Source organism: Wyeomyia smithii, chromosome 3 (genome assembly GCF_029784165.1).
Source record: "Wyeomyia smithii strain HCP4-BCI-WySm-NY-G18 chromosome 3, ASM2978416v1, whole genome shotgun sequence".
NCBI lineage: Eukaryota > Metazoa > Arthropoda > Insecta > Diptera > Culicidae > Wyeomyia > Wyeomyia smithii.
Window position 1 is genome coordinate 253,709,747 of NC_073696.1, and position 14,077 is coordinate 253,723,823.

Here is a 14,077-nt window from a genome sequence, read left to right on the forward strand (position 1 = left end):
GAAAAAAAAAGAATGAATTTTTCAAAATGTTTAGTCGAAAACTCAGATCTTAAAGTGAGTAATTAGAGGAAAACTCACAGAAAAGAACACTGGACACGAAATAAATAAACGTATGAATAAAACAAACAGCAGATTGGTTTGTCAGATGCTATAACGCAGCATTTAATTCCGTCTCTTCCGCAAGGTTCAACCTGTTTCATTATGCAGTGTACTAGCAGCACCGGCGTATTCCAATTTCGCTCTGCCGTATTTGCTGCCAGAATAAATTATGTTATCCCGTTTGCAGCAGACTGACTAACTGTTGAATAATCTATCCTGAGCTAGAACTGCCGTGAATTCATCAACTCTAGCCTGCGCCCTGTTGGTTCAATCACAAGAGTTGCTGAAGTGATATGCAATAGCTTGATGCTCGATCCAGAAGGTGAGCTTATATTCTTCTCAAAGTTGTTGAAAAAACTTCAACAGCTAACACAGTGTTTCACTGGTGCAAATGTTAGCATCTCTAGCGATTCTTGCCGCGCGTAATATTTTATCCTGAAGCGAAAGAAATGGGACAGAAATCTGAGAAGGACAGAAAAGTTTCCCCCCTTCCAACAGCAAAACAATTCTCACTTACAAGGCGGGGATAAAATAGCAAACAGAACAGAAATACAAATAAGCAATTCTGCAATTTTTGCTTTCTTTGTTGAAGAATCCTACACTCCTGCCATTGTCGCACACATGTCATTTCACGTGTACATCTTCTCCAGTTTGTTTCGATGTCTTCGAATGTAGTTTCGTTGAATCCGATGAAGAACTTAACTAGAATTCGATGGCAATGGGATCGAATGCTGCTCCCACGCCCTGTTATGCTATCATAGAAAATATAAATAGTGGAAAAAGCACATTGCGAAACTCTCTCCTCCTAATCAATTCCTGACACGTAGACACTTTTCATTTTTCTTGTGCTACTTTTCCGATTTGTTCTTATTTCCAGTTGTTGCCGGTGTCCAGCAATTTCTGATCGGACTATCGGCGATCCGTGGCTGCACGTATTAGCTTCCATTAGGAGCAGAACGTGTTGCTGACCCTAGGCTGATAAAGCTTTCACGACCTGTGCTGGCCCGTTCTGACGAGAAAAGTTTTTTTTTTCTTTATTTCTACAAATACTTTACGTCTGCTGAATCGATTCTGGGTCACTTCTGGAAGTGATGCAGGGGTTGTATAATTGCTGTATATTGAATCGAATTTGTCATCAACAATCTACGGTTGTATTACTCCTACAAACTCCTAGAAGCAATCGAGTTTAGCAAACCTACACAATAATCTCGATAGAGTTAGTTAGTTTTTTTTGCTTGTACTGGAACAAGGATTTACACCAAATAATCACAGACGGAAAGCTCATCGTCATCATCGTCGTCGGTGGCAGCTGTGCCTCGGTAAGAGCTTTGTAAACAACTCGTTTGCTGCAACATCAGCACAAGCAGCGTAGTCGTCGTCGTCGTTGTATCGCCCATGCATGTCGGGAACTGGCGTTTAGGCGTTTAGGCGTCGAAGCGCTACGCCGCCTGAATGTCCGAATATTCTCACCTTTGCTATGTGAGTTGCTTGTTCCTTCGTTCAACTTAACGAGGTACCACCGCACTGTATCAACCCCCCTCACCGGCTCTTACCTAGTGCACAGGCTGGTAGTACACATGCAGGCGAATTTGAAATATTCACAGCTCGAGAAACAAACAGGAAGCTTTTCTGCCACTTACGGTTCAGGGTGGGTTTATTGGGATGTTTGCTACACGATGGTGAAAAAGAAGAGGGGAAAAACGGTGCTTATCGGTGACAGGGTGTTGTATAAAACGCCACCAAGAGCCTAGCAAGTACTATCCATGCAAATTTTTCCCTCGACTGAGATGGGTTCGTATGAACTGTTGTTTGTTTCCGGGTATTAGTTTGCTTGAGTGTGGAAAAGCCGGATTTCGGTCTGGAGTGAGTTCGACTACGACCCAAGTGGGACGAAAAGGAACAAATGAAATGAATTAAAGGGTGGTTTTTCTGGTAGATGAGCCGGAATTTATGACATGACGATTCAATTTTTGTGGTTTGTTTGATTGAAATCTACAATGGACGGAAAGTTCTCAGGAATGTGGATGTGCCTTTCGTAAATAGGCACAATACACAAGCTCATCCGTTGATGTCACTATTTGTTGTGTTCAATTTAGTTTAATTCTAATCAAACGTAGCTTTTTGTATTTATATGGCCAAATCAAATTTAAAAAGATACTATCTAAAATAGGAAATACCAACCTACTACTAAAAGATTGAGAGAAAAAATTTAGCTCAAAAGTCTTCTAAGTTTTTTTCGACAATTCCTTGAATTTGAGCTCAAATTGAAAAACAGATTATAGTTTCTAAACAGTTTCTGTGAATGTTGGTGTCCCTTGCTTTTTTGTGCATATATCGACCAGTGTTATTGAATTCACTTCTGTTTTTCTAACTTTGCTGTTTCAGTTTGAAAATGATTCAATTCAATAACTCGATTCAATTAATTGAATAATTTAAATTATTTTTTCTTATATATATGTTTTTCTTGACATATAATTTCTGATTTTTTTTTTTAATTTTTGAGTTTTCAACATTTAAATTTATGTTTATTTTTTCAATTTTTTTTAGGTATCAAATGAAGGACTTTTAAATTTTTTTTATGCATTTAGTTCAAATTTCAGATATTCACTCATCAGAATTATGACTTTTAAAATATAATTGAGCAAAATCACACTGAATGGCCGAATATCGTCGAATATCAACAATTTTTAATTTGATGAATTTTTTCATTCGTATTTAACTCAGCAAATTGAACTTTGTTTTTTTTTTAGACTCAAGAGTAGTTTTCGTAAAGAACGTATAGCTTTCAGCATAGGCCTTTATTTCAAAGAATTATAGCATTGTAGTTCAGAAATATTTGATAGTATAGAAAAACTATCTTAAATTCTAATTATCTTAATAAACACTGAATTTTAATTTACAAAACAACAGCAAAAAATTTTTTTTTCTTTTAAGAAACTAAATTTTAACTTCTAGCATCTTTTAATAATAAGTCCAGAAAGTAAAAATAAAATAGTCAGTTTTTTTGGGACATTAACAACACATTAACAATAATTAAATTTCAATGACGTTGAATGAAATGAAACTTGATATTGTAAGACAAATTTTTGCGTAAGTTATGTTTTACACAAATTTTAGTTCGGATCTCCGCCGCTAGTGGCGCTTCAAAATCTAACTTTTCAGTCGGGCACTTAAAAGAAATGGTGTTTTCAGTAAAGTTGTAGATAATGTTTTTTAAAAAAATACGACCAAAGATAGTTTTCTCCCAACTACTTTTATTTTGAAGACATACTGCTTCATATTAGACTACACAAACGAAACAAACAACTTTGTAGAAGACATAGAAAAGATTGCTTCTACAATAGCAATCGAAAACTGCTTATTATTGTCATAATCATTCTACGAAATTAAAAAAAAAACGTTTGTCGCTTTTTCACATTTTCTACAATAACTCGATCTGTGTTGTAGCTATCTTTTTTGTGTCTTCTACAAAGTTGTGTGTGTGTGGATTATATACAAATCATATGGTAAACATTGTGGCCTGCTACATGCTTTAGTATTTAGATATTCAAAAAATCTTATTTTAAAGACTAGTTTCCTATTTTCTAAACTTATAACAGGGGAGTTCTCTCTGTGTCTGATCCATATAGACTTAAAAATTACTGACTCGATCGCCTCGAAAGTTAGTACATACTAAATTTGGCATGTGGAGATTTTTTTGAGCACTGTTTCTATGATTTCTATGAGCAGATATTTCTATGATGATTACACATCCCTCCCTCTTCTGGAAGATAGGTCTCCCACCCAAAAATTTTTGCATAACTCAAGAACTAATCCAGCAAATGAAACCTAATTTGGACAGTTAAAGTGTTTTTAGAGTACAAGAAATGTTTCTATGATGGTTTGATATCACTCTCTACTTTAAAGGGGGAGGTCCCACGCAAATTTAACACATATTTGATATAAAAAGATGAATTTCGAGAATATTGAAGAGAAAGAGCAGAGATATTAGTCCAGGAGAATATTGAAGAGAAAACAACATAACAGATAGAGTGATTCTTGCTATCTTAAGCGATACCGGTTACCGTGCACTTGCGTTTACAATAAACCGTTGCGTAGTTCAGTCACTAGTCAATTCGAGAACAATATTCGAATTGTTGATTATCGAATGACATAAACAGTAGGGTACCAATGCAAATCGACTTTTCGAATTGCGTTTAGCGGTAGGTATCAAAAATTTTGTCTTCCCGTAAGAAAGTACCATCGGATCTACTTTTACGACGACAGAAAACATTTTTTTACTATTGATTTTTCAAAATATCATAACTTTTTTTTCTTGATTTCTCCATGATCAAACCGGTTGCGTTGTTTAGGTAATCTTTTGTAGTTTTTATGAAAAAAAATTAGATTTTTGAAAAATGAGCTTTTTCAGATTAATTATTTTAAATTTTTCTTTTAACTTTAAAAAAAAAATAAACAATACTTTTAGAGTGGATGTTTTTATCGGAAAGACAAAATTTTGATCTATAACTTTGCCAAAGACGTCACACCGATCATACAAACCGTTTTGGCCCTAAAAATATTTGTAATCATCAATACCTTCCCAAAATAGCATTTTTCAATAGCTTCTCAAAAATGAGTCGTGTTCCAAAAACTTAAACCAATAGCACAAAATGGCATCTTTTGCCCATGGAAACGTTTATGCAAAGTTTCAGCCAAATCAAAAATGTTCGTCTAAATTGGTTGCCCGTCTTTGTGGAATTGCTCTATTGTACATGTTCCAAGCTAATGCGAATAACAACGATTGAACATTCAAAGAATAATCATGCAGCATCACAGTATATTTGATTTTTTGCTCAAACAAGCTATTGGAGGGTTATTGGCTTTTAATTCGTACATAAAAATACGATATCACTGACTGAACAGAGCAAGAAAGCATTCACTTCCAAAGTCTTTTGTTTACTATCCGAGCTGCTTCTGAGATATGTGATCAATTGGCAAGTGATTTGTTTAAGCCGAAAGCAAATTCGAAAAGCCAGCTGATACCGGCTCAACCAACCCGCGCCCACCTCACCAGCTACCAAAGGCTCTTTTAGAGCACCAAGAGTGCATTCCCGGCTACCTAGGTGTACTATTCTGTGGACCCTTTTAGGGTAAGCCGGCAGGCGACCAATCAGAGGACGTAATTTGCATGTCAGCATTTAAAAAGGGACAATTTTGTCTCCTTTCTGTTAATAGATTTTTAATTTACACCTCCATGTAGTATAGCCGAAAGAGTTTATTCAGTGAAATTTGACTACTCAATAAAGATCATTTCAAAATATAACAACAGTTTGAGCTGCCGAAAATTGTTTCTTTCGCATTTTTTGCGATTTTTTTTTACAGAAGAGAGAGAGAAAAAAGAAAAAGAAGAGAATGAGAGAGCAGACAGAGAAAAAACCAAGAGAGAAAAAAAAGAGAGAGAAAAAAAGAGAGAAAAAAAAGAGAGAAAAAAAAAGAGAGAGAAAAAAAAACGAGAGAGAAAAAAAAGAGAGAGGAAAAAAAGAGAGAAAAAAAAGAGAGAGAGAAAAAAAGAGAGAGAAAAAAAAGAGAGAGAGAAAAACAAGAAAAAGAGAGAGAAAGAGAAAAAAAGAAAAAGAGAGAGAAAACAAAGGTAAAGAGAGAGAAACAAAGAAGAGAAAAATATAGAGAGAGAAAACGAGAGAGAGAGAGAGAGGAAAAGGAGAGAAAGAGAAAGAGAGAGAGAGAAAAAAAAGAGAAAGAAAGAGAAGAAAAGAAAAAGAAGATAATGAGAGAGCGAAGAGAGAGAGAGAGAGAAAAAAAGAGAAAGAAAAAAAAGAGACAGAGAAAAAAAAGAGAGAGAGAAAAAAACCCGAGATAGAGAAAAAACAGAGAGAAAAAAGAGTGTTTGAGAGAGAGAGAAAAAAAGAGTGAGAGAGAGAGAGAAACAAGAGTGAGAGAGAGAAAACAGAAAACAATGACGAGAGGAAGTAACAAATGGAAATACGAGAGAGAAAGAGAAGAGGAGATACAAGAAAAAGAAAGACGAGAAAGAGAGAGAATAAGAAACGAGGGAGAAAAAGAAGAGCGACAGGCGAGGGAGAGAGAGATAAGAGAAAGATAGAGATAGAAAATAAGATGGTAAAAATTAAAAAAAAGAATGACGAGAGAGAAAGATAGAGAGAGATATAAAAACAGAAAAACGAACCAGAGAAACCGAAAACAGAGATGAGAGATGAGACAGAAAAAAAAGAAAAATAAAGATGAGAGGAAACTTAAAAGAGAGACAAGAGAGTGAAAAAAATAGGAATGAGAGAGAATGAAGAAAAGATAAGAGGAAAAAAAAAATACGACAGGGAGAAAAAAAATATGAGAGAGAGAGAGAGAAATACGAGAGAAAGAGAGAAGAGGGACAATAAAGAGAAAGTAAAAGTGAGTTGAAACAGAGACGAGAGAGAGAGAGAGAGAGAGAGAGAAGAGATGGTAGAGAGAGAGAAGAGATGGGGGAGAAAAAGAGAGAGAGAAAGAGCGAGAGAGAGAGAGCAAGAGATAGATAGATAGATAAAGAGAGCGAGAGAGAGAGAGATAAAGAGAGAGGGAGAGAGAGAAAAAGAGAGAGAGAAAAAAGGAGAAAGAAAGAAAAGAAAAAGAAGATAATGAGAGAGAGAAAAAAAAGAGAGAGAAAAAAAAGAGAGAGAGAGAAAAAGAGAGAGAGAAAAAAAAGAGAGAAAAAAAATAGAGAGAAAAAGAGATAGAGAGAAAAGAGAGAAAAAAAAAGAGAGAGAAAAAAAGAGAGAGAAAAAAAGAGAGGGAGAAAAAAAGAGAGAGAGAGAAAAAAAGAGAGAGAAAAAACAGAGAGAGAGAATAAAAGAGAGAAAGTAAGGAAGAGAGAAGAGAAAAAAAGAGAGAGAGAAAAGAGTGTGTGAAATAGAGAGAGACAGAGAGAGAGAGAGAGAAGTGTGTGTGAGGGAGAAAAAGAAAACAAAGACGAGAGAGTAACAAATGGAAATACGAGACAGAGAGAAGGAGATACGAGAAAAAGAAAGATGAGAAAGAGAGATGATAAAAAGAAGAGCGAGAAAGAGATGAAAGAAAGATGGAGATAGATAATAAGATGATAAAAAAAAGATAGACTAGATAGAGAGAGATAGAGATAGAGAGATATAAAAAAGAGAATTGAACCTGAGAAACCGAAAACAGAGATGAGACAGAAAAAAAGAAAAATAGAAATAAGAGGAAACTTAAAGGAGAGACGAGAGAGAAAAAAATAGGAATGAGAGAGTGTAGCATGGTCACTATTTTACGAATTTAAATCATTCAATTTCACTTAGTTTCACTGTTCAATATTGCATGATAGAATTGAATATTAGACGCTTGTATACAAATACTCCACTACATTGAATTCAGCGATTTCAAATTCCCTTTTCTTAGTATTAGTATAAAACAAAAGAGAGAGGGAATATAAAAGTGAGGCAAAAGAGAGAGATAAAGAGGGGGGGGGGGGGGCTAAAAGAGAGTGAAGAGAGAGCGAAAGTAAAAAAGAGACAAGAGAAAGAGAGAAAGTAAAAGAGAGACAAGAGAGAGAGGAAATAAAAGAGAGACAAGATAAAGATAGGGGTAAAATAGAGAGAGAGAGATAAAATCAAGAGAGGGAGAGAGAGAGAGAAAGTAAAAAGACAAGAGAGAGAAGAGAGAAAGTTAAAAAAAGACAAGAGAGAAAGAGAAAATCTATGAGAGACAAAAAAAAAAGATACAAGAGAGAGACAAGAAAATCAAGAGAGAGAGAGAGAGAGACAAGAGAGAGAAGAAAGAGACAATAGAGAGATACAAGTAAGAGAAAGAAAAAGATAAACGAGAGGAAACGAAAAAGAGAGACGAGAGAGAGAAAAAAAAGAATACGAGAGAAAAAAGATTTTTTAACTTCCATAATTCGTTGTCTGCTTCTGACTTATTTCAGGTTTTTATTTACATGCTCTAGCACGTAATACCATTGTAATTTAATTGTTTTGAAAACATTATGAATTCTTTTTATCTTGAGACTAGGATATTGTTAATTGAAATTAATCTTCAAGTTTGAATTTACTTACACTTTAATTTTATCTTTAGTTTACTTTCACAATCAAGTTTCAACGAATGTGTTCATATTAATTGCCTTTTTCATCATTCACGCTTTTTTTTTCATTAACTTGGCGCATATTTTATAGTTATGTTTGTTTTTTTTTATTCATTTCATATTATTTATGACTAGAATAAATAATTCATAAAATCATCAATTGCACAATGAGGATTTAAGATTTAAGAGGAAATTTAAGAGGAAATTTTATGTAAGCTGAAGCGCTTATTTTCATTTTACAGGTATACCTCGAACGACTCTTTGAGCTTTTTAACACTAGTATTCTATATTTTTCTTTGTTTTCTTCCTCTGGCAGAATCAAGGCTGAAAGTCTCGACAGTAAAGAAATAATAATAAAAGAAATAAATTAAAGCTATAATAGAAACCTTACCTTATTGACAAATAATTAGCAGATTCGAACCTATTTTATTCAATTTTAAGAAGAAACTTATCTCTAAATTTTCGTACCATAAAGTATACAAGGTGCTCTTCGAAATGAAACTAGAAGATACTTTTTTCATTTGCCCCGTTCAAATATATAGACTTTTAAAAAAATGACATATTTTTAAAATTAAAACTTTAATAACCTGTAAAAGACATCTTTGAAGATTAGCCACCAAAAGTTGTTCCTTCAAAGTTCTAAAAGTCATCTGGACATAACTTTGCTGAGCAATTTGAATTTAAAAAATTGTCTGAAAAACTGTTTTTTTTTTTTAACAAAATTGCAGAATTTTTGAACAAAATTGCAGAAAAATATTTTTTCACAAAATAGCTTAAAATCAAGTAATCTTCAACTTCGCGGGAAATGGTACAACCTTTTTTATACGCAAACAAAAATTTTAGTTGTTTAATTATTTAGTTGTTTCAATTCAAATGTAGACCTACTCATAACAATCGATAGAGAGTATGGCTAATAAATCGCAAATATGTACCAAAAACCTAATTTCCGTCAGAATTGTCGTTCTGCACCACGGTGAAATGTAGCATTGTGTGGTTTTTGTAAAAATAAAATCAGATTTTGATTATGATTAAGTAGGTTCTTGAAATATTTAATTTATAATATTTTGTTTTGTTCTCACATTGTTTTATCTTTAGCTTGATAAAATCGAAATGATAACCATGTTCAAATAACCAGTGATAAAATTGAACAATCACTGTACTATTCCATACTAATTTTTGATTTTTAGATCCCGATAAATAATCGTTTGTTTAATTTTGCAAATTTTCGGTGCTCTGATTTATGTTTCAAATTTCAAGTCTGAAGTAAAATATCTCCATTTTTGACAGAACGAAATTTGTACCTGTAAGCTTTGTTATAAATTTTGTAATGCTGTACCGGTATTACTCGCATTTACAAATAAATTAATTAGTTCTCCTGCTTTATTTTTTCTCATCAAACACTTCGTTTTTTTCTTCCACCTCTGGGAAAGGTTGAACCCCAAAGTTTGCCAGCAGTAGAAGGAGGTAGCACACATTTTGTCACACACTCGCAGACCCTCCGGCAGCGTTATTTTACGCATGTTTATCGCTGGCTCCAGCGTTCAGTACTCGAGAAAGAACTTTCCGAGGGGATTGTTGATCTTTATTTATGGGACATTGGTTACAGCCGTGGCAGGTGAAGGAGCCTGGGGTTTTCCGGACGACATGGTAAATGATAAATGCGTGCTTGATTGAAACTTGATTACGCTCGCTTGAAGGTGTGTCTGTGTGTGTGCGCGCGTTCGCGTCATTTGGCAGGTAGACAGAGTGCGTGTTTACGTCGACATTTTTCAGAATAAAGTTTGTTGATGCATGTTTGCTGTTGGCAAATGGAGTGCAAGCCTCGTTTCCGCACTCGGTTTGGATGCACGGGTGCTCGAGGGGATCACAAATATTTCATGTTTAAAGTTTACAGCCGTGCGATACGTGCCATACTGAGTACAGTGGATTTCTTTTAAAAGGCCGATTGCATATATCTGAGCGACTCATCATCAGTTTGGTAGTCTATTTTGGTAGTCAAACTTGGGACGTGATGGCGCGATATCAAAAGTGGTGCTTTCTTTTCGCGGTGATTTTGGTGCTTGCAGTGCCATCCTCTAGAGGCAATCGAATTGTGAACGACGACTTGCTGAAGGCTCAAGCAACATGCTCTCAGTATCTCGGAATATCCGAATCCAGAGTAGCACAGTATAACATCAGCATCTATCCATCGGATCGGGATACGATGTGTATGATCCGCTGCGTTGGAATTCTCCTCGGTTTCTGGGATGACGAAAAAGGTCTACTGATCGACAACTCGCGGGAATTTTTTCCTAACTCTGGTGACGTTGCGAAATTTTCCCAAAAAGCTCTACAGTGTGTCGAGCGCAAGCTAGCCTCTTACGATCCGTCGGACGCGTGTACCCGTGCGTATTTCTCGTTCCGATGTGGTATGCATCAGTCGGAACCCTGCAGTACTCCGGCTCCTATTGAAAAACTGACTGCCGAACAGTTCATCAGAGCGCAAGTCACCTGCGCCCGTATCCTGCGAATCCCACCAGATCACTTAAAGTTGTATAAGCAGGGTATCTACCCGGATGATGCTGAAACGCGCTGTCTGTTCCGCTGCTTCGGTATCCGAACCGATCTGTACAGTGACAGCGAGGGTCCTAACTTGGAGCGGCTGCACGCCCAATTTGCCGAAGATCAACCGATCGAAGAGTTCAAAGCTCGCGCCCGACAGTGCATGGAAGCGAATCGGCCAATGATTAACGATAAATGCACAGACGCCTACCGAAATCTGTACCTGTGCTTTAAGGAGCACTTCAATGCGTTCACCCTCCGGAATCGGCAGGTGCTTATCAACACGGCAACCGCCATGCCGACCCTGCCAGCAGGACTGGTGGAACAGAGGGAAGCACCGACTGAGCTGTTACTGTATAGTGACGATGATTAAAGTAATAAAAATTACGTTTATGTTAATTTTTTTCGCATCACTGATTTGACTTCCTCTCGCCCAATCATTAATATGTTATTTTCCGGTTGGATTTGTCATGCACAATTTGACAGCCAGGAAAAATTTCAATTTTTCGCCAAATCATCCAACCCGATGGCGATGCCGATAACGAAGAAATTGATTACTTCAATCAGTCCGGTTTTATCGCCCACACAAATAGTCTGTGCTTCACACGAAAAACCCAAACTTCTTCCTACTTGCGCACCTGTGCGGAACGACGATGCGAGCATTCTTTTGATCGGGAAATTCGCCACTTAATTGATTTCGTTCCTTATTCAGGTCACTTATCTGAAGCAGCTATCATTTTGTTTTCTTTGACCCAATACAGATTAACTAACGGTATTCGTTCTTTTTTTATGTGCGATAATCTTTCACCTCAAAATTTACGATAGGTTTTATTTTGTCTCGCGCCGCAAATTGATTGAGCAGCAATTTGGATTTTTACGACCGACAACAAAGCAACAAGGTGGTGCGATCAGTTTTGAGTTGCCGGGGAGAAATAAAAAAACAGCAGCAGCAGGGGACGCATGGCCGTGAAGATTGCTGTTATCGCCCATCATCGCGAGCGAGGCTTTGGTATTCCGCTGGGGAAAAGTTTTATTTTTCGCTCCAGTCAAGTTAAGCGCTAGTGGAGTGAGCGACAAAACTGCAAACAAACGCTGCTGGCGGTGTTTTCCATTGTTTTACAGTGAGGATTGGTGCGCGTCGGTGTTTGCAAGAAACGTGGCGGAATCTGACGTGACAGTTAATTGCAATGATTAATTCATTCTGTTCTTGTTTGCTGTCGCTCGACCGCGGCGGAGAAGCGGAAAAGTACTGCTGTGTACAGGTGGCAGAGCAACTGTAGGGAGCCGAGACGACAAATAGCATTTTTTTTGTAAATAATGATTAAACTGGACGAGATTTACCCTGATTAGCCGGAAAGATAGATTGTACTGTAAACTTTCCGTAAAAGCTGAACATGATTATCACTGTTATTCATTATACGCAATAATTACCAATGCATCAATAAAATGGTGTAAACAAAGCGTTGAAAAATAGATTGAAGAACATTCAATACTAATCGAGTAAAAAACAATAATATCAGTATCATCATTTAACACAAAAACCGTGAAATAAATAAGAATCGAAAATATATTAAACTTTTTGAAACAATGAAAACAGTTTAATAAATAAAGGGTATCGAACGTCTTCGTCAGTGGTTTTCTTCGGCAGTTTTTTTGCAACAATCTTATGCAAAAGAGGACCGAAGAAATCCACTGACGAAGACGTTAGACACCCTATATTATATTTGAAAATAAAAAAAAAACTAGTAAACAATGAAGATATAATTAACTAGTTGAACTAGTTAACCAAATCAAAATTATGACTTCTCAACATTATTAGAAATTTGTAATTTGAATTGTTAGGATTTGCTTGCTTTCGCAATTTGAACTCATTATTTATAGGAATTTAAACCTGCTTGTCAAAAAAAGGAAATTATCTTGCAAATTACCGAACTGTTAACTTATTGGCTATTGAGAAAGCTTATCGTAACAATTGAGGAACCATTTTAGGTTGTTTGTCAGAAACTAGAAGTCACCATCTCGAATTTAAAAATGGTGTCTGGAGTGGATTTCCGGTCTTCCGGCATTATCTTGATTTCGGAAATACCCATATTGGACGGTATTGAGCCTCGTTTCAAGGCCTGATAATCGCATAGTCATAGTCATGGTCCTTGTTCATTGTACATCACACAATCACAATGTTAAAAGTATTTGAAATTGGACAATTTCCGTGACGCTCTCAATATTGATATTTTCAATTTGCATCCTTTGTAAGAATGTTGCGGGCTTTTATCAAGATTCACCTATAAATGTATACATCGGGGTGACGATATATGACTAAAACTTGCCTCAAAACGGTCAAAGTTTAACTTCATTGACCGATGGAAAAATGCATAGATATGGTTCCTGAAATGAGATGACGGAGTTTCTCAGCCGAAAATTCTCAGAAAGTTTTTTTTAGCTAACACTAGATCTCGACGTTTAATGTATTTGGAAGACATTTGGCATTAAAAAAAATCGATATCGAACGAATGTTTTTCTCTGCATAAGTCGAAAAAAAAAATTTGAGGCACCACTTTCCCAAGTCCGATTGAGCTGAAGTTTTGTATGAGTACAATGTTCGAGAATATAAAGTTGATTTTAGTTTTTACAAACTGGAAATTAATAAGATTATGCCTTCTTTCTTATTTTATTCAGGAGCAGAGAAAAAGAATGACATACAGATGAAAAACGCATATTTTTTGATGAAAAATATTAATAACTTTGAGTAAAATTGAGATACTTACGATGTCAGCATTGCAAATTGTTTCTCTTAAAAAGCTCTAAAAGTCGTTCAAAGACGGTTTTGAGATGAAACTTGAAATAAAAAAAAAAGTTAAAGCGTAAAATATATTTTTTCAATATAAATCGGTTGTTTTCAAAGATTGAGAAAACTTTTCTTTACAACGTCACTTAAAATCAATGGAGCTTTAACATTGTAGAACAAATTTTTCTTCTATCTACAAAGATAAAAAAAGGTTAGATACTTGATTGCATTGAAAATGTTGGTCACCCTAATTTTTGATAATTTTTCAATGAGCGCATTATCATATGTAACAACTTTGTAGAAGAAAGTTTTTCTCTAAAATGTTGCTATAGAGCTCTAGACCCAAATTTCCCCCTAAATTTGGTTTCTGGACCATTGTGCAGTGTTACAGAACGACAATTTAGGCGGAAATGGGGTTTCAATTTTGTGATTTTACAGCCATACTTTCTATGGAGAAGTTTCTTCTTATGAATAGGTCTACATTTACACTGAAATGAAAATTAGGGTGGTCCTTGAACCTGCAAAATAGAACAACTAAAATTTTTGTTTGTGAAAAAAAT

At 35.6% G+C, this 14,077-nt stretch overlaps 2 protein-coding genes across 12 annotated transcripts in view; both read left to right on the plus strand.

Moving 5' to 3' along the window:
- The window catches only part of LOC129730262 (low-density lipoprotein receptor-like), a 595,327-nt gene that overhangs the window by 279,912 nt on the left and 301,338 nt on the right, over positions 1 to 14,077 (plus strand). The gene's annotated exons all lie outside the window — the stretch shown is intronic.
- LOC129730266 (general odorant-binding protein 45-like) lies at positions 8,517 to 14,044 on the plus strand. The gene is made up of 2 exons (XM_055689458.1): positions 8,517 to 11,994; positions 12,505 to 14,044. The coding sequence occupies exon 1, from the start codon at positions 10,203 to 10,205 to the stop codon at positions 11,103 to 11,105; it is 903 nt and encodes a 300-aa protein (XP_055545433.1). The 5' UTR covers positions 8,517 to 10,202; the 3' UTR covers positions 11,106 to 11,994; positions 12,505 to 14,044.

What these genes read in the sequence shown, in the direction of transcription:
- LOC129730266 (XM_055689458.1), top strand. Translation starts at nt 10,203, where the DNA reads ATGGCGCGATATCAAAAGTGGTGCTTTCTTTTCGCGGTGATTTTGGTG.